This window comes from Miscanthus floridulus, chromosome 18, assembly GCF_019320115.1.
Source record: "Miscanthus floridulus cultivar M001 chromosome 18, ASM1932011v1, whole genome shotgun sequence".
NCBI classification, from domain to species: Eukaryota; Viridiplantae; Streptophyta; class Magnoliopsida; order Poales; family Poaceae; genus Miscanthus; species Miscanthus floridulus.
The window spans coordinates 87,559,230-87,577,788 of NC_089597.1; the positions used below are offsets into that span (position 1 = coordinate 87,559,230).

Below are 18,559 nucleotides of genomic sequence, written 5' to 3' on the forward strand. Positions count from 1 at the left end.
ACACTGAAAATTGTAATCGGACCCTCCAAGAAAATGTATTGTAGGCTATAGCTACAAAAACATACAGCATCCCAGAACTGAATTCAGTTGTAACTTCAATTGTTTGAGTACAAGATATAGGCCATTTAGCCTAAACCAGCTCTAACAAATCTAGACTATTAACACAACTTATTCCTACAATACTATCTTCTTTCACTATAGAACTATTGCTCTTTATTTACATCTTAACTCAAAAGGACAGTGATGAATCAAACTATATACAACAAACAAAACAGTCATCTCATGCCTTTGTTAAGATGTCCGTAACTTCCATTGTTGTATTGCCGCATGCAAGGAATGGTTAGGAATTATGGATAATTGTGGAAGCCTCTGATTTGTCACTGGGGATATCTTGTATTTTTCGAGCCAAGCTTTGATTGCCCTGTGCTCATAGGTGTGCCCATCAGCAGCAACGTAAGGATGTTCCATTATCTCCTGCATCAAAATTCTTCCATTTAGCTAGAGTGGCAAACGGGTAAATGGAACTGTTGATGTAAAGTACCTAGCTAATTTTACCTGCAGTATCGGACAGAAGAAGTGGCTTGGTGCAAGGATATTTTCGAGTTTGAGAGAAACAGTAACCCTGCTTAGGATATTTTCGAGCTCTGGAAGCACTTCCGACTCAAGGTTAGGTCTGTCCCTGCATTTTAAGGCTGTACACCACAACCCAAGTTTTGCCAACATCTCGGCCTCAGCAATTGGCCAATCAGGCTGAGACTTGTCGAGGATATCTGATAATATCCCCCTTTTAATTGCCTCTTCTACACTACTTACCAGCCCATGTGGACGCTTGCCAGTTAGTAGTTGAAGAATGATAATACCCAAAGCATAAAGATCTGATTTTGGTCGAATTGTCCCAGTTAATTGGTACTCGGGATCCATGTAATACAGTGTGCCAGCGATGACAGTGTCTCTGTACTCTGTGAACCCTTCTGGCACAAGATCTGATATGAGCTTTGCAAAACCAACATCACCAATTTTGCTTACATAATTCTTGTCCAGCAAGATGTTCCCAGGCTTTAGGTCACGATGGACAATGGGCTCTGGTTTCGTCCCATGCAAGAAAGCAAGCCCACAAGCAACATCAAAGATAATTTGGAATCGAAGAAACCAATGGAGTGGCTGCCCTTTATTGTTGATAAGTAGATCTTCTAAACTCCCATTCTCCATGTATTCATACACAAGGCATCCAATTTCAGGACAAAAACCAAGCAGTAAAACCAAATTGGGATGGTGAAGTTGACTGAGAATCTCCACCTGTCACACAATAGATCAATGTAATGAATCATTTAACCGCATGGTATGTTATGTTTATGACATAGTACAGCTGGTACAAAATGTAGCAAGTTTGAAAAAGGCCAAAAAAAACACACATACATGCAACTTGAGGTTTCAAAATTTAGAAAAAAAAAAGTAATTGACTATGTCCAATGAGAAAATTAGAAACATATAAATCAGCGTACCTCTCTCAAGAACTCATCAATCTTATCGGTGGAATCTTGTTGAATAACTTTTACAGCTACTTCAGTGTGGTCAAGGGTACACCTGTATACGTTCCCATAGCCACCCTCACCAATCTTCTTTGCATCAGAAAAGTAATCAGTGGCAAGCTCTATTTCATGTTTCGAGTACTGCCTGCAACTTTTGCCCGTTGATAAAAGGACATCCACAACCTTAGCATTCTCAATAGACACCATGTTAGCTAATATTTCAGCCTGGTGCTTGGAATAGGTCTCGTGTGTAAATGCATTTTTTGCCATCTCAACTGCTCCAATTGCTTCTAAATGTTTGGTTTTCTCATCTGCAACCGTCTGTTTCAACATTTCCTCTCTCTGCAGTGCGTCTTGCACCTTATTCACATCATCACAGCACTCACTAGAAAGTAACTGAATCTGAAACAATAAAAATTAAATAGGCATATAAGTAAAAATCCTCTGTCGGAGGGGGGAACCAAGGATACTAAATGAAAGACTTAAGTTTGGACTGTACCAGCTAAATCATGAGATCATTATCAACCTTGGATAGTTAAGCGTAAATAAGAATGCCTCATAGTGAATCAACAGACAGATTTTTAAAATAAAACTTTACTTTTAAGGGCCAAGTAGTGTACTATCATGCATCACTGACCTTTTTCTTAGCATGGGCGAGATTTCCACAAGCTCTGTCATACACCATCAAAGTATCCTTCAGCTCCTTCCTCAGTTTTTCTTCTTCATCTATATGTTGGTACTGGAAATGAAGCCAGAAAACAAAGTCAGTGGTACTGAATTTTAGAGTATTTCCAGAAATGAATTGATGTATCTGAAAGTGAGCACTAGCCAGAATGTTCTTAAGGATGGAAAAAAGCTCTGACCTCTTCAACTGAGCTTAAGGCAACATAATGAACTTCCTTCAATTGGCTAATAGCATCAAAATCTTTGTTCCTTTCTCTCCCTGGTGTCCTTCGACCTAAGCTTCCTAAAAAACCTCTTCTATGACTTTCTGAACTTTTAATGGCATTGGAAGAAGTGCTTAGAGAACTGCAGACTTGAGAGAATGAGCCTGAACTAGAATTTCCAGAATATTTTGGTATCTCATCATCAGCCAGATTATTCAAAGCCTGTTTGTCTTGCAACCAGTCCCTCTGTATTTGATCAAATGCTTTATGACTTATTGACTGAATCCGAATAGAAGCGTTCGACTCTGTAAAGAAACATATATTTGGGGAAAAAAGAAACTCAAAACGAATAGTAAACAAAGACAAAAGTATTGAAGGAAAGGAAACTGAGCAATACATACTGCTATTTCGAGCCTGATTTGCAATTTTTATTGTTAATCTGCGCCGGGACACGACAAATATGTTGCAGAAACTTGGCACAGTTTTCAGAACTGTAAAAGGCACATCTTGGAGCCGTAAAATCCTGAAAAGGGAATAATAGCACCATTTGTCAATGATTGGCTAAAAATCGATGGTGACAAAGTTCAGAATATAAACAGACAAACCCATTATTTTAGTTCTTCCTCTTCTTTCAAACTGGGTAACGCCCATTTCCATTTAAAAAAAATAACAACAAATATATTTTAGTTATTAATATGCATTTGAAGTCGATAATGGGTTCAGCCAAGCAACATTGAAATGTTATTCCTAAGTAATATATATTGACACGGCTATACATGCAGAAATGTCACATAGTCATATTGAAAACGCAGAGCACAACATGGCAAGTACAAGGTTTAAACTGGAATTTTAGTTTTTCAGTTTGATAGGAGTTGGTACAGAATCATTAGATGGACAGCTACCAGAAAAAAATAATTAAGGGGTCTAGAAGGCTACCACAAGCAACAAAAGTAGATCCACCAAAAAGATGTGGCAGTTGAGGAACATAATGCACCAAACTATACAACTGAAAAAGGAAAAAAGAAACCAGCTGCTAATCCTGCTTTGCAAATGACATCTTCTAGCTTCACAGAAATATATTTATGAGAACTGATCAAAGCAACCTTTGCACAAAAAAGAATTGTTAGCAAAGGTATGTGAGTTGTGAATTGTGATGTCTGATGTGGGACGCTCAAGAGGGTAGTTTTATGCCTTCCAAGAACAATTCTTTTCCATCTTGCATGTACATCTTTTGAGGTGATCACAAATTTAGAAAAAGAGGATAAGCACTAGGTACTGCTGAGCCTTTTTGTGGCAAAATATCCCAATATGGACACTCTCTATCTTTTTTCCAATGCATTCCTCAAGGTGGTCAACAAGAAATTATCAACCAACTGCTCAGTTGGAACAAAAAGCAGAGATCAGTTGTACTAGTCCTGCATAACTTGCACAGATAAGCATCAAATAGGACCATACCTGCTGCCACTCTTGCCAAGGGACAATAGGTTAGTCCTATCATATTTTACTCAAAAACATAAAGGGGCTTAAAAGAGGTTGGTCTTCATAAAAAATAAGATCAATCCAACGTACGTTCATGCACCCAGCTTTCCAAAGACAAATGCTGCGCGCACATCCCACTATCTCAAAAGGTTTGTCTGTTTATATTTTGAGTTTTGTTTTCCTTTTGTTCCCTAGCAGAGTAGCAGTGCTTGTACACATCTCACTATGCCAAATGCGCGCGCGCATCTCACTAAGTCACTATCCCCTTTTTGCTCCCTTGCTTTCCTTTTGTTTTAATTAGGATAGGAAAAAGGCTAAACCGTTGATAGCCCATGATCCATCACATCACTTTTGGGGTTCTCAAAAGCAAAATTCTAGCCTTTGTGCTTGGAGAGATTTGCAAAAAGTGCTAGCCTTGGACAGAAATGACGCTCAATCGTGAGGAAATGTTTGTTCATCTACGACCCTATGTCCCTGTTGCATGCCAAACCGTTAGGCTGACAGAATGAAGCTCATCTCACTACCTCCAAAAAGGGGACACTATCGCCAAAAAGGGCACTCCTTTTTGCTCCTTGTGTCCTTTATTTTATTTCATTTCAGCAAAATTTAACAGCAATTCCCTAATAAATAGTAGTAAATCCGAACAACATCGGCATTGGTTTGTCAAAAGTGAAAATTCCAACCACCTTCTGTGCCAGGAGAAAATGTTAACAGAATTAAATCCTCACCTCCGGAACCAGCTGAGTGTGGCGGATCCGAGCACGAGACTACGGACGCCTGACTCCGCCACGTACTTCACCAGCGCCTCCGCGACGCTATCCCCTTCCAGAACCACCGTCTCCACCTGCGAATTCAGTCGATCAGAAACGACGCAGTACCAGCAAAGCTACGATGCAGAGTGAAACGCGTGGGGTCACTCACGGTTCTGCCGCCGCGGCCGACGAGGCGGCGGAAGGGGGGGAAGACCTCCTGCGCGCGCCCGCGGCAGTCCTGCGCGTACATCTCCACCACCTCCCGCTCCATCTTGTCCACCGGCACCCTCTCCCCCGCTTCGCCACACCGAGAGAAACCGTGGAGGAGCCCAACGTCAGGTCGCTGCCATTTGGAACCCAAAGGACTCGATCGAGGATGGGGAGGTAGGAGGGAGGGCTGGAAGTGAAGTGATCCTTACATGGAGACGGCACGAAGGAGACGGGCGGGATGACGTGGACGAGCGCGACGCTGCCGCCGGCCGGGACAAGGCTGGCGGCGGCCCACCGCGCGGCTCGGCGGCTGGCGCGGCCGTCCCCGCGCACGGCCACCGCGACCTGGAACTGGAAGCCGCCCCCGCCGTCGCCCGGCGTGGACGACGAACCCTCCATCCCTCCCTGCGGCGCCGGAGGAGGAGGAGAGGAGGTGGCGAAGTCAACTCAGCTGAGCTGGTGCGGTCTGCGGCGGCGGGAGCGGCGGGGAAGCAACGGCCGGGCGGGCGGGTTCCTTCGAGAGCACGGGGCGGTTTAATGATGATGAGCTCGTTCGTTCAATGGATGTTTCGACGGCAGTCATCGCGACCCGATGGTGACGTGGTGGCCGGGCCGTCTTCCGTGGGGCCCCCGGTGGGACCGGGGGAGGATTGCGCGTGGTGGCGAGTTCTTCTCGTGAGTGAGATCCGGATGAAGGGTGGAGCTGCTGCAGTGCAGCGGAGTGTTTGTTTCGTTTTGGTCGGCAGTTTCGGGAGGTTGAGCTTTATCTTGTTGGACGGTGGGGATTCCTGCAGGACAGGATGTTTGAAGATGGTTTGAAGAAATTGTAAGTAAAATAAATTCGTGGATCTCGATCTCACTTCTTTCGAGTTTCGACTATCCAGTTTGACCACGAAGTTTGAATCTCTTTCCACTGTATTAAGGGGTTTTAGTTTATTCGATTCGGGTTTCAGGATGTTGAAATTCGACTTATGCTGATGCTTATGCTCAAATGTTGTGAGAGAAAAATATTGTTCTATGGCTGAAAAACAGCTCAAGCGAACAGATCATGGAATCGGTTTGAGCATGCATGCATGAGCCAAGAAGAGATAAGAAACTATACTCAAATTAATAAACTAGATATAGGCCCTATTTAGCTGGCTAGAAAAAACGGCTGATGCTCATGCTGATTTGTTGTGAGAGAAAAACATTGTTATTTCGCTGAAACGGTACAGCTGATAAGTTTAAGCGAACAGGGTGATAAAGGATACGGACTGTTCGTGATCTCGGATGGTCGCTGAAGGTTGGCCTTGACGCCCAAGAGGTCGAGTACATTGTCTCCAACTTACAATTTTCACAACTAGGGGCGCGCTCACCCCTTATCCTACTGCTCAGTTGGCTTTTGTGATTCGTGCATATCAACCCACTCTTACCCATAATCCATATGGTCAAGCAAGATTTATTAGCTAGTAATGCTCTGTACCGAGCGGTTGTCCGGCCGAACGCGGGCCTTTACTGAACCTATGGACTAGGTCTGACCGGCCCATTATTAAAAAAATATGAACGCTTCTATCGGGACGGAACCACCCCGCGCCTCGTGCCGGATCCGCTTCGCACCGCACGCCCCTATGCCTCACATGGGAGCCACCTCGTGCCACGCACCCCGCCCGTGCCTTGCGCTGCACGATGTCCGCACCTTGTGCCTCACACCGCGCGCCACCGGCGCCTCACGCTGCGCTCCCCCGCGCTCACATCAATGAGCCTTCATTGAGCAGCAGCAAGTAAATGAGCACATGTCGTAACCGTATGTTTCATGCATTTCAGATGCATGTACGTTGTATATGTTTCATTTAGATGTTGTAAAAGTAGATCTGTTGTTGCATATGTTGCAATTGCTATACACATGTATTGAAAGTATATGTTTTAAACGTATGTTGCAAGTGTTTCATATGTATGTTGCATATGTTGCAGTGGCTATACATGTATATTTTTTTTAAATCGGCTATACACATATGTTGCAAGTGTGTTTTTCAAATGTTTCAGCTATTTCATCTGAATGTTGCATGTGTTTTATCAATATGTTACATATGTTGCAGTGGCTATACATGTATGTTGTAAGTATATGTTCCAAATGTTTCACCTATTCAGACGTATGTTGCAAGTGTTTTATCGAGATGTTACATATATTGCAGTGGTTATACACATATGTTGCAAACGTATGTTTCAATTGATTCACCTGGTTTCATTATGTTGCAGCAGGTGGCTGCTCCCCACGCGCTCTGACTCGTGGGCACGCAAACTCTGCACGCACCCATCTAGCGCTGCGCCACTGCCTATCTCTGTCATACGGGCTAGCTCCAATAGTCGGACGTGTACGCAACAGACGGTCAGTGCTCAAATGATCAAGCACTCCCTGGTCAAAGTGCATGTGCTCATGTAGAGCGCCAGAATAGGCCAGCACCCAACAGACGCAGAACCAGACGCCCCCACACCACAAGGTTTGGTCTCCACGGTGGAGCATGCTCTCCCGTGCAGGCCCAGCAGCACACGGCGCGCTGGCGTCCGCACATCAGGACGTGGCCCTTAGTTGGCGCACAACCCATTCTGGTATTTTCTGGATGTGATTTTTCGCACCTCCGCGGCATCACTTAACACGTAGAAATGGAAAATTAAAGAAAGAATTTGACTGGCAGCGAGGCTAGCTCTCTCTAAACAACCGTAGACAAAAAGTAAGCAAGAAGCAATGGCACTGTTTATTTGCATGGATGCGTACTAATTATATTTTTTCTTCCAAGAACCGATCGGCACCCGTGTAGCACATGCTAATATATAATAACAGTCGCAATCTCGAGTCACGCCAAGCTATGGTGAAAAATACTAGGGCCGTAGACTTGACGTCAACGCCGCGCCAAACCTTAGAAGTAGTATATGAAACAGAAGAGATCCAACTTTAGGTGTGTCATTAGTCAATCTATTTCAAATTTATCTAGTTTGTAAGAGTTGAAAAAAGAATTAGCATTTACAACTTCAATTAGTTATATTATGATTATGATATTATATTTTATGCTGAGATTAATGGTATATGTTTGATATATATATAATAAATATTTGTAGTTGTATGTATAAAATTCATTCAAACTCAAGATAGTTTAACTTAAAATGACGCTCGAATTATATCTAGGGCGGAGGTAACAGAGTATTCGGATATGGCATATATATATTGGCTCATCGGTAGACCTTGATTGTTTGAACCCAAAAAAAAATCTATCGAAGAGCGATGGATGGATCTTAACGTTGCAAGGGCAAATAAACCGTAGTTGCTCTAAAAAAAAACATGACAGCATCACTAAGAATATGATGCTCATGGATGCAAATGCTTACGACAACGTGATTACCATATATACTCCTAAGTACGTGCTTTGGCAACACTCAATAGTATAGCAGGTTTCTGAAGGTGATTACGAGAATGAGATGCCTGAAGTAGCACGGACGCGCTGAGAGGCTGAGACACTCAGCAAGTCAGCAGCAGCAGCTGGTCAGTCTCTCAGCAGTAGCCGTCGTGGGTCGCGGCACCATCTGTTTCCTAGCATTTTCCGCGCAAAACGCCAGGGTGTTCAGCGCTACGCGCCGCATGGCATGACCCAGCCGGCAGCCGCGGAAATGGATACCACTAGAACATCAGGCGCCTTCGGGCGACCTACAATGATTTGAGAAAAAACAATATATTATCATGGACACAGTTAAGATAGTAAGCACATATTTATTATTATTGTGGGCCGTGGCACAAGAGCAAAGCGATATCATACGATACTTAGCACACGTCATGAAGGGGAGCCTTGGCGCAGTGGTAAAGCTGCTCCCTTGTGACTAGGGATGAAAACGAATCAGATACGGACGGATATCACTGATACTATATTTGTTTTTATATTTCTGTTTGGATTCGGATTCGAATACGGATAGTATCAACCATGTCAGATAGGATATGATTTAATATCGACATCATAAATATGCGATTTGAGTATTCGGATACGGATACGGATACGGTGTCGGATGTTGAATACCCGGACTCGGATATGGACAGATCTGAACCCCTCTAAACGGATTCGGTCTCGAATACGGTCGAAAAATATCCGTACCATTTTCACCCCTACTTGTGACCATGAGGTCACGGGTTCAGGTCCTGAAAATAGCCTCTTGCAGAAATATAAGGAAAGGCTACGAACAAAAGACCCAAGTGGTCGGACCCTTCCCCGGACCCTGCGCAAGTGGGAGCTTCATGCACTGGGGCTGTCCTTTTTTACTTAGCACACGTCATGAAGCATTCGCAAACAACACAAGTTGTATAACCATCGCAGCCATTATGGTTCTATTCAGCCATAGAGTAGCCATTATGGTTCTATCCAGTCATACATTATATGCACATCAATTACAGTTCAAGATCAAAATTCATGATCATACCGAACACTATAGCCGGTAGCTTAGAATGTCGATCCAAATATACCGCAACAATTAGAGTAGAAATATAGTGCTATAGGCAAACTAAAAGAGTACTTAACTTTAGTTGTAAATGAGGATTCAGATACATGTAAATCATCACTCCACTGCAACCGGTAGAGTGGCAGAAGCACTATGACCTTCCTTCGATGATTAGTTCTCTTGGATCGCAGTGCAAATAAGAGAGGTAAAGAGTAATTATGTTTAGAGGGACCAAGAAAATCAGGTACACATGTAAGGTCTACAAGTTTTAGACTAATAAATATAAAGCTCCAAATGATGCTCACATGGCTATCTAGACAAAAACATGAAGTTTTTTCTTTTTTACGTGTGCACCCAAATTTCACCAAAAATTATAAACATGAGATGTCAAACATGACCTATTCAAAAGAGGCAATTGCATATATTGTCTACCAGCTAATTGTTAACTGGGTCAGAAATCCATGCCAAGCAAAAGAGCTTTTACATAACTAATTGAATTATTGGTGACCACAGCTAGGGAGCAACCACAGAAATTCAGATACACATGTAAGGTCAATGACTTTCAAGTTTCAACTTAGGGTGTCCCCAACAGAGCGATGCAAATCGCCAGCAATGTGGAAGACAGAGAGTAAACAAAGTAGAAAATGCTTGCTGCACATAGTAAAAGAAAGGGAGGGCCACAAGTTCATAGACTGTGAGTTACTTGGGCTCCGTGCAAGCATAGCGCTTGACATCTCGCTAGCGACCGTGAATTTTGCATTCTCTTTCCTCCACCTAGACTAAAATATATTATTTGCTAGCGTTTTGCACCTTTGTTGGGGACGCCCTTATCTAAGTGTGTGGGGCAGGGAATAGCAGCAATCGAAAAGAAAAAATGTGTAGCAAGAAAGCATAAATGTCTAATCTACAACCAACTTGAGTTTGCAGTCAGATCTCGGAATGAAAGTACTTTGAAATTACTGGTGCCAGGAAAATGAGTGTATCAAATTTTAAAAACTATATTTTCACGCCTGTAGTTATAGTTTGGTTCACTTTAGCTTGGTTCATTTTATGGTGGGGAGCTCTCTTCTCCTCCATTTACAATAAAAAAAGGACTTATTTACTGAATCTGAACTGTGCCGCTAAAATGTTTTTTACCCTCCTGTAATTTTGGCATGCCTAAAAAAGGACCAACCATGACATCACACACTACACGACGTCAAGAAGTAGTATAGAAAAGAAGGTACCACTACAACATGTATCATAACTACAACAGCATTTGGTAGACAAATGACAAGCACACATGAACAAGCAACACATGTCGCAAACAGACATATCCATGTAATAGAGTAAGCCATAGAGAGAGCAACAGTCCCCTTTGTAAGAAAAATAGACCCTAGGCCCATTTACTTTGGATTTTGGTATTTGATGACCAACACAACCAAATTGGACTAATGAATTTGCAAATGATTGTTTTGTAGTTCAATAGGGTGCAAGACGTGACTTGGACGAAGGTGATGTGATGATCCGATGATCAACACCATAAGCAAGACCCTAGGAGCACAAGAGAAGACCCAAGATATCAAGCAAAGTCTAAGCACGAAGATAGGATCCAAGCCGTATGTAAGATCGCAAAGATACGAGCACACAGAGGTGACCGGATGCTGGTGGAAAGTGACCGGACGCTCCGATCAAGAGGGTCGGCAACAGCAGGCATCAGCAGCAACGATCCGACGCTGGATCGGACGCTGAGCAGCAAAGTGACCGGACGCTGGGTGCCAGAGTCTGGTCAACATCAGTAAGGTTCTAGAGAGCAGTTTTTGTGACCAGACGCGTTCAGTTAGTGCTGACCAGACGCTGGTCAGAGTCTGGTCAGTAGCAGAAAAGTAGGATTTCATCCCCAACGGCTACTTTCTCAGTGGGGCTTATAAATAGACCCCCCCAACCGGCTATTTGAGTAGTGTGGAGCTGAGGAAACCTATCAAGGGTGTTGACACACCATTTTAGTGATCTCCACATGCATAGTGCTTAGTGATCCATTAGGTGATTAGCATAGGTGCTTTGTGAAGTGCTTAGGTTGATTAGACCACTGTTTATGCACTTGCTCTAGGTTTAGGCCTAGTGTTTGTGAGGTTTGCATACCTCTTACCACTCGGTGCTTGCGCGCACTATTGTTGTATATCGGAGGGGCTTGTAGTCTTGCGAGATCACACCAACCGTGTTTGTGGTGTGGCCGCCACGGTGTACCGGAGGGAACAAGGCCCGCGGCGTTTCGACCGAAAGCTTGATAGTGAAGATGGCGGGGAGCATCTGGGAGAGGCTTGCCGGAAGGCACGTCGGAGACCCACTTGCGCGTGGGGAAGGCCCGAGGCTATCCACGGAGTTACCCGACCAGAAGCTTAGCCCTTGCGAGGGATTTCTTGCGAGGGGCTCCAACGAGGACTAGGGGAAAGCTTGCACGCTTCTCGATACATCGATAAAAATACCAGAGTCATCGATGGGAGTTTGCATATCTCTACCTTGCTCTTTAGCTTCCGCATTTATATTGAATGTATTACTTCTTTTGCGGTAGAGATAGCAACACACTAGCAAAACCGTAGTTGCACACTAAGATAGTTTATCTTTTGCATAGGTTTTGCTAAGGGTAGAAAAAGAGGCCATAGTTCTTAAAGTTAGAATTTTAAGTTGCCTAATTCACCCCCCCCCCCCTCCCTCTTAGGCGTCACGGTCCCCTACAGGTGGTATCGGAGCCAGTTGGCTTAATTTGGATCTTTGGCTTAATCGCTATTGAGCCGACGCTATTTAGAGTGGTTGGGATGGATACCTCTAGGCCTCCACACTTTGACGGCACTAACTTTCCCCTATTATAAAGCTAGAATAGCTTGCCACCTTAAGGCAGTTGATTTGGGTGTTTGGAGAGTCATTCGTGACAGGATGAAACTCGTTAAGAATCTCGGTAAACACACAAAGAGTGAAGAAAAGGAAATGCATTTCAATGCTAGAGCTAAGAATTGCTTGTTTGAATCATTTAGCATGGATGTGTTTAACCAAGTGTTTACTTTAAATATGGCACATAAAATTTAGATAAAACTTCAAGAGCTCCATGACGACACATCTAATGTCTGTGAGCAAAAACATTGTCTAGCTAAACAAAATTTTGATTCCTTTACAATGAATGATGATGAGCTTGTTCATGATATGTATTCTGGTTTGAATCTAATTATCAATGAGCTCCATTCAATAGGATTAATAAAGCTAGATGATGTGGACATTGTGAGGAAGATCATCTCCGTGCTACCACAAAAGAAATATGCAAGCATCATCACCATCCTTCACAACATGGATGACTTGAGCACCATGACCCCGGGCATAGTCATTGGTAAGATAGTGGCATTTAAAATGTCACGTAAGATGGGTCAAGAAGAAGCCTCTTCATCAAGCAAAGGCAAAGCTCTCGTATGTAGCGAGAAAAATAAGATGAAGGGCAAGTAAGTTGTGACAAGCTCAAGCTCAAGCTTCTCAAGTAAAGATGAAGAAGAAGATGAGGACGATGATGATGATGATGATGAAGATTCAAATGAAGATGATCAATCTTCCTCCTCCACCTCTGACTTTGATGAAGAATCAATCAAACTAATCAACAAAGTGGAGAAGATGATCCAAAGGCTCAATGTTAAGGGTGTGCCCATCCAAATTTAAGATCTCATTTTCACCAATCAAAGAAATGAGCAAAGAAAGAGAGGATGCTATAGATGCAACGAGTTGGGGCACTTTGTGAAAGTTTGTCCAAACAAGCCCACACCCAAGACAAAGAAGAAGGCATGCAAGAACCAAGCCCTCACATCAATAAGGTCATGAGATGATTCTTCAGGTGAAGAAGAACACCATCACAAGAGGCGAGGCCTCAAGCACTCATCATCAAGCTCTTCTCGTGTGTGCCTTATGGCACAATGTAACGAAAGCTCATCCTCTAGTGAGATTGATAGTGATGATGAAATGCCTTCTTATGATGAAATTGTGCAACAAAATCTTAATTATGCTAAAGTTTGCACTAGTCAACAAAAGAAGCTCAAAAAATTTAAAAAAAGCTAGATAGTTCACAAGAAACATACAAAACTTTGCTTGAACAATATGAGAACTTTACTAATCTCAATATTGAACTATCTACTAAAATTGAGCAACTTGAGGCTAGTGCAACAACAAATGCATGCACAATCAACGATGAGCAACTTGTAAAGAAAAATGAAAAATTAAAAGAAAAGTTAGTTAGATCACAAGATGCTTATAAAAGTTTGCTTGCTAAAATGGAAACCATGTGCAAACATTGTGATGATCTAATTATTAAAGTTGCTAATCTTAAAGCCATCGGTACAACCCCTACCAAGGCATCTAAAAAGAAAAGTTTCATCTTTAACATGCCTAAAAAGGATGCCTCTACTTCGTATAATGATTTATGTTTAGACTCATCTTTGTGCAACCAAGTTTGTGTTGAGAAAGTTGTTGTAGATACATGCACACAAGAGGTTGCAAAGAAAAATGAGCAACTCAAGCAAGAAATAGCTCGCCTCACCAAGGACTTGACTCAAGTGAAAGGCAAGGCGAAGCAAGCCCAACTTCATCAAGATAACACTGTCAAGGGAGTGAAGAAGCTTGATGAAGGACAAACCGTGGTTTACTATGTGTGACACAAGGAAGGTCACAAGTCCTATGAGTGCAAGGTGAAGAATGGGGGAGGAGCAGAGAAGAAAGAGAAGAAGCAAACAAGCAAGCTCTCAAACACCTACTGAAGCGACCTAATTTCCACGATGGGAAATCCATAGAGTCGAAGTGTAATAAGACCGTTGTAGATCATATTACCCAAATTTCTAGTCGAATACCACATCCATACAACGATAATATCAGAGTACAAATAGTGTGGAATTACATAATTTATTACATCGCCGCATTAGCGGAATCAAAAGTAGTATTCATTCAGAACAGCTTGAAGATAAGATCGCCAAACTTGAGCATAGGCATGAACCCCTCAACCGTCAAACTCCTCGGAGCTATACTCCTCGGCAGAACCTGTATGCCAAAATTTATCAGTATGATTTGTACTGGCCACTCCCACCCTATGAGCATTGCTTTGTGGAAATTAGATGCAAGTTGGATATAATCAAAAGGAACCTATAAGGCTGGGGTTTCCTATGTTTTAGCATATCAAGTACATAATAATATTTGGTTAAGTTTTAACACCATTCCCACACACATTCCACCCCATTCCCTTTCTAGAGCCAGGTTTCGGTCCTAGGATCGATATACCACCATCTCCACACCATCACCATACCATCACTCAGTCAACACGCCGACTCCCTCTTAGCACTACCTCAAGGTCCGTAGCCCCTGGCTATGACTGACACTCTCTCACGGGGGAAGAAGAGAAGGACTCATCTCACTATCTAGTTTAAGCGAAACCCAGGAAAGGTCCATAGCTGACAAGTCGGCTCATGTATCGATCGATCAACCATACACTCTACAGAGGTTTTATATAACCACAAGATCTGCCTTCTTCGCTGACCGTTGTCAACTGGGCTGATTCCGGCCGCTTGCTAGCCTAGGATAATGCCACTCTACCATTCAGCCCAGGTTCACCCCAAGTCTAGTCTGGGGTGGCTAAAACTGTGAGTCATGAGCCGATTCTACAAGGTCTCCATGAAGTCTCGGAAGGGTGTAGGGGAAATCCTCCTCACCCCATACCTCCTTACATTGTCCGCTATCAACCTAGCAGTAGTGGCAATATCCTACCAAGTAGTCCGGCCGTCCCGCACCATATAGGGCAAGTGGTACGTAAGGCTTCCCGGTGAGTCTGAGTACTAGTAAGTCCTTAGGGATAACCAAGCCAGAATGTCTCTATCAGGGTTTCTGTTTATCGTGCCACCACTGCACCTCCATCTTGGGCTCCTCCTATCATAGGTTCACACCTAGGACCACTTCATATACCATTTACCCACCACAGGTATCCATTTCCAGGGGTGCCCAGGTAGCACCACATGGCAAGACTTGCCCCAGGCTCATCGTATACTCCAACTTGGTCGACACAACCCTCACCCTCCACACACCCAAGTCACACACGCAACACTCTCCCCGTAGTCCAGATAACACCAGTTTCCACCACGCATTAATGTAGTATAAGCATAGTAGAAGTATAAGTAATGAAATATAGCAGCAAGCGTGTGTCTAGCCTAATAGCAGGGTATGCAAGGATAAGGTTGCATCAAGGTAAAGGCCATCAAGTAAGCATACTACCATGCAAGTCCTATCATTGTATGGTTATAACAGTAAGTAAAGCATTAGCAGTTCTATATTAGCCATGCGTAATAGGTGCTACGAGATTGGGTGGGATGTGGCACCTTCAGTGTAGTCGTCTTCGTTCTCCTCATGGTACTCACGATCCTCGTCCGTCTGGTTCTCCTCCAATTCTGCAATGATCGTATTATAGTCGCGTTAGCGACGTCTATAGAATAGCATAAAGAAGCAATAAAAATTCAAAAGAGCCAAATGCACTCAAACATGGATTCATTGCGTAAAGCTCGATTTTAGATGAATTTTGGTCCTAGTTTCGTATTTTTCTGAGGTCGTATGAATTAGTTATGAATTTCTAAAGTTTAAATCATTTCTGAAAATGGAAAAAGGATGAATTAATCCTGGGCTAACACGTGTCACGCTGTGACTGGTCCACGTGGCATGCTGATGTCAGCATAACGTCAGCGACTCATCTCTGAGCTGATAAGTGGGGTCTGGCTGACGTCAGCATGACATCATCAACGTCATCCGTTTCGACAGGTGGGCCAGAGGCTCTCGGGTCACTGACCTGTGGGTTCGGTCAAAGTCAATGTCAAGTCAACGGGCGAGTCAACGGTCAATGGTTTGTAGTCACTGACGTGTGGGGCCAGGGCTGCTGGCGTCAGTAGCTGACATCATCATGACGTCACCTCGGCTGTGTTGTTACTAACAGGTGGGTCCCGCATGACGTTGTCATGACGTCAGCATGACGTCACTCATTGACGAGTGGGTCCAGAGTCCCTGTGTCGCTGACATGTGGGGCCAGGTCAACTGTCAACGTTGACCGGTCAACGGTCAACCAGGTTGGGCCTAGACTGGGCTTTGGTGGGCCTGGACTGGGCTGGATTTGGGTCAGGCTAGCCCGGACACGTGGCAAGCTGTGGCGCTGCCACGTCGTAGCCATGGGCTCCCACTGGGCTTCGTCTACCGTTCGGCCCGCACTGCGTGGCCCACGATGGACTCACGTTCATGGTCCATGGACCGTTGGCTGTTCTTCGATGGACCGAGTCCACCCACCTTCCCTTTTGGCTTAGCCTACGTGCACCGAGTGCAGGCGCGTGTGGCCGGCGAGGGAAGCCCTCTGTTTCCATCCCTGGCGTGCTTCCGCCAGTGGTGTGCTCATCGGCATCAGCCTACGGCTGTGCTGGCGTTCAATTAAGGTGGGGAAAATCTTCCCCAGGCCATGGCGAACATGATGGTGGGGTCTAGGTGGTGGCCAGGGCTTTCCAGTGCGTTGGCCATGGCGGTCGGTGGCTTGGTCGTGGTGGTGCTCACCGACGGGGCAGCTAGGGGCTGTTCTAAGGGTTTTGGTGCCCCATTCCTGTCGAGACTGCTAGTGGGCGACCAGGACAAGTGACAATGGTGACCAAAAGACGTGGCGGAGTCCGCGCGTGGTGATGGTGCACGACGGAGCTCCGGCCGAGGTCCGGTGCTCGTGGGTAGGACGTTGTGGCCGGCTAATGGGGTCTCGGTCTATGCGGCTACCCTTCGGGCACCCTGGTGGTGCTATGGCTGTGTCCTGGTCCGGTGAGGTGGCTGGGTGCACAAGTGGTGGCCGCGCCATGAGGGCGGCGTCGTGAGCGCGGCATGTGCGTGCTCTGCTATGGCATCCGTGGGGCTAGGAGGAGTCTCAACAGCGAGGGCTCACCGTTGGTGTCGAAGGCGATAGGATGGCGGTGCAGTGAAGGGTCGTGGCCGTGTAGACGGAAGTAGTGCAGTGCCGACCCACGACCGTGGTGAAGACAACGGCGTCGCCTTCGGCTCTGATGACTTCAGCAGCACGCGGGTGGCTCTGATCCTCCTCTCCTAAACTCCTTCTCGGCCTTCTACTCTCGGTGCGGTGCGGCTGCAGGGCCACCAAGCGGTGGCGGTGGCTGAGGGATTCCCTAGGGCTCTGGGCGTGGCTTTATAGCCGAGCTCCATGCCTCCAATGGCATTCGGCATCGTGCGGTGGAAAGGCGTGCGATGCATCCGACGGTGGCACGAGGTTGCGTGAGCGCGGCACAAGGGGGAGCAAGGCCATGCCCCGGGCGTGACCCCATGGCCCGCTCCTGCCAATGCTGTCGGCCTCCGGTCGTGTGGGCGGTTGAGGCGTGGGCGCGAGGAAGATGAACAGGAAAGCCAACAGGTAGGGCCCAGTGGGCAGTGGCAGCAAGCGAGCGGGGAGGCGCGTGGGCGTGGGCATGCGCTGGGCTACTTGCTGGGCTAGCTGCGCAAGTTGGGTCGGCCTGCTGCTACGCGCGCAAGCTAGGCTGGCCGACTACTATGCGCTGGCGGGCCGAGCAGGCCGAGCGAGCTGTGGGCCTCCTCCTTTCTTTTCTTTTTTCTGTTTTATTTTTCTTCTCCTTTGTTTAAATTCAAATTGATTTGGAATTTGAATTCAAAATTGGTGTACCTTATTCATTGGAGTTTTAGATATGAGGCCCACAACATTCTTTTATATATATATATATTAGGAATTTATTTAGCTATTTTGTATAACAAAAATAAGTGTAGTTTTGTTATACAAAAATGGAAATAGTTTTCTCTTTAAACATCTATTTTGGTTTGAGTAATAATTACTTTATGGTTTGTTTCTTTAAGGGAGTTATTAGGCATTACATAAAACAAATGAAAATCCAAATCACCTTGTGAGTTAACAATGTATGCTATGTTTCATTTGTAAGTGTTTAAATAAACATGATTAACATATGGCATGCCATGCTTATGTGTTGACTTGGGTTGGGGTTAGACCTAATGCATCTCTTAGGTTGGGTTTCTATACATGACACTCATCAACACATGGAAGTTTTTAAGAAAAATTTTGTAGTTGGTATTTTTGGTGTATGGATTTTTGGGTTGTTACAGTCCTACCCCCTTAACAGAATCTCATCCCCAAGATTAAAATGTAACGTACTCTTCGAAGAGGTAAGGATATCGTAGCCAGAGGTCAGACTCTTTCTCCCAT

At 44.8% G+C, this 18,559-nt stretch overlaps 1 protein-coding gene across 1 annotated transcript; it reads right to left on the minus strand.

Annotated features, from left to right (window-relative positions):
* Window positions 1-74: 74 nt before the first annotated feature.
* LOC136520057 (U-box domain-containing protein 34-like) lies at window positions 75-5,775 on the minus strand. The gene is made up of 9 exons (XM_066513461.1): window positions 5,067-5,775; window positions 4,817-4,944; window positions 4,624-4,739; window positions 2,818-2,939; window positions 2,393-2,721; window positions 2,167-2,268; window positions 1,503-1,931; window positions 556-1,296; window positions 75-474 (listed from the first exon to the last, which is right to left on the minus strand). The coding sequence occupies exons 1-9, from the start codon at window positions 5,254-5,256 to the stop codon at window positions 292-294; spliced, it is 2,340 nt and encodes a 779-aa protein (XP_066369558.1). The 5' UTR covers window positions 5,257-5,775; the 3' UTR covers window positions 75-291.
* Between the last annotated feature and the right edge of the window lie 12,784 nt (window positions 5,776-18,559).

Bases quoted from the DNA above. Each gene is read 5' to 3' on its own strand.
- LOC136520057 (XM_066513461.1), bottom strand. From the start codon at position 5,256: ATGGAGGGTTCGTCGTCCACGCCGGGCGACGGCGGGGGCGGCTTCCAG. The intron at 4,740-4,816 runs GTGAGTGACCCC...CTGAATTCGCAG, and splicing joins TCGGCCGCGGCGGCAGAACC to GTGGAGACGGTGGTTCTGGA. The intron at 2,722-2,817 runs GTATGTATTGCT...GTTTCTTTACAG, and splicing joins AAATCAGGCTCGAAATAGCA to AGTCGAACGCTTCTATTCGG.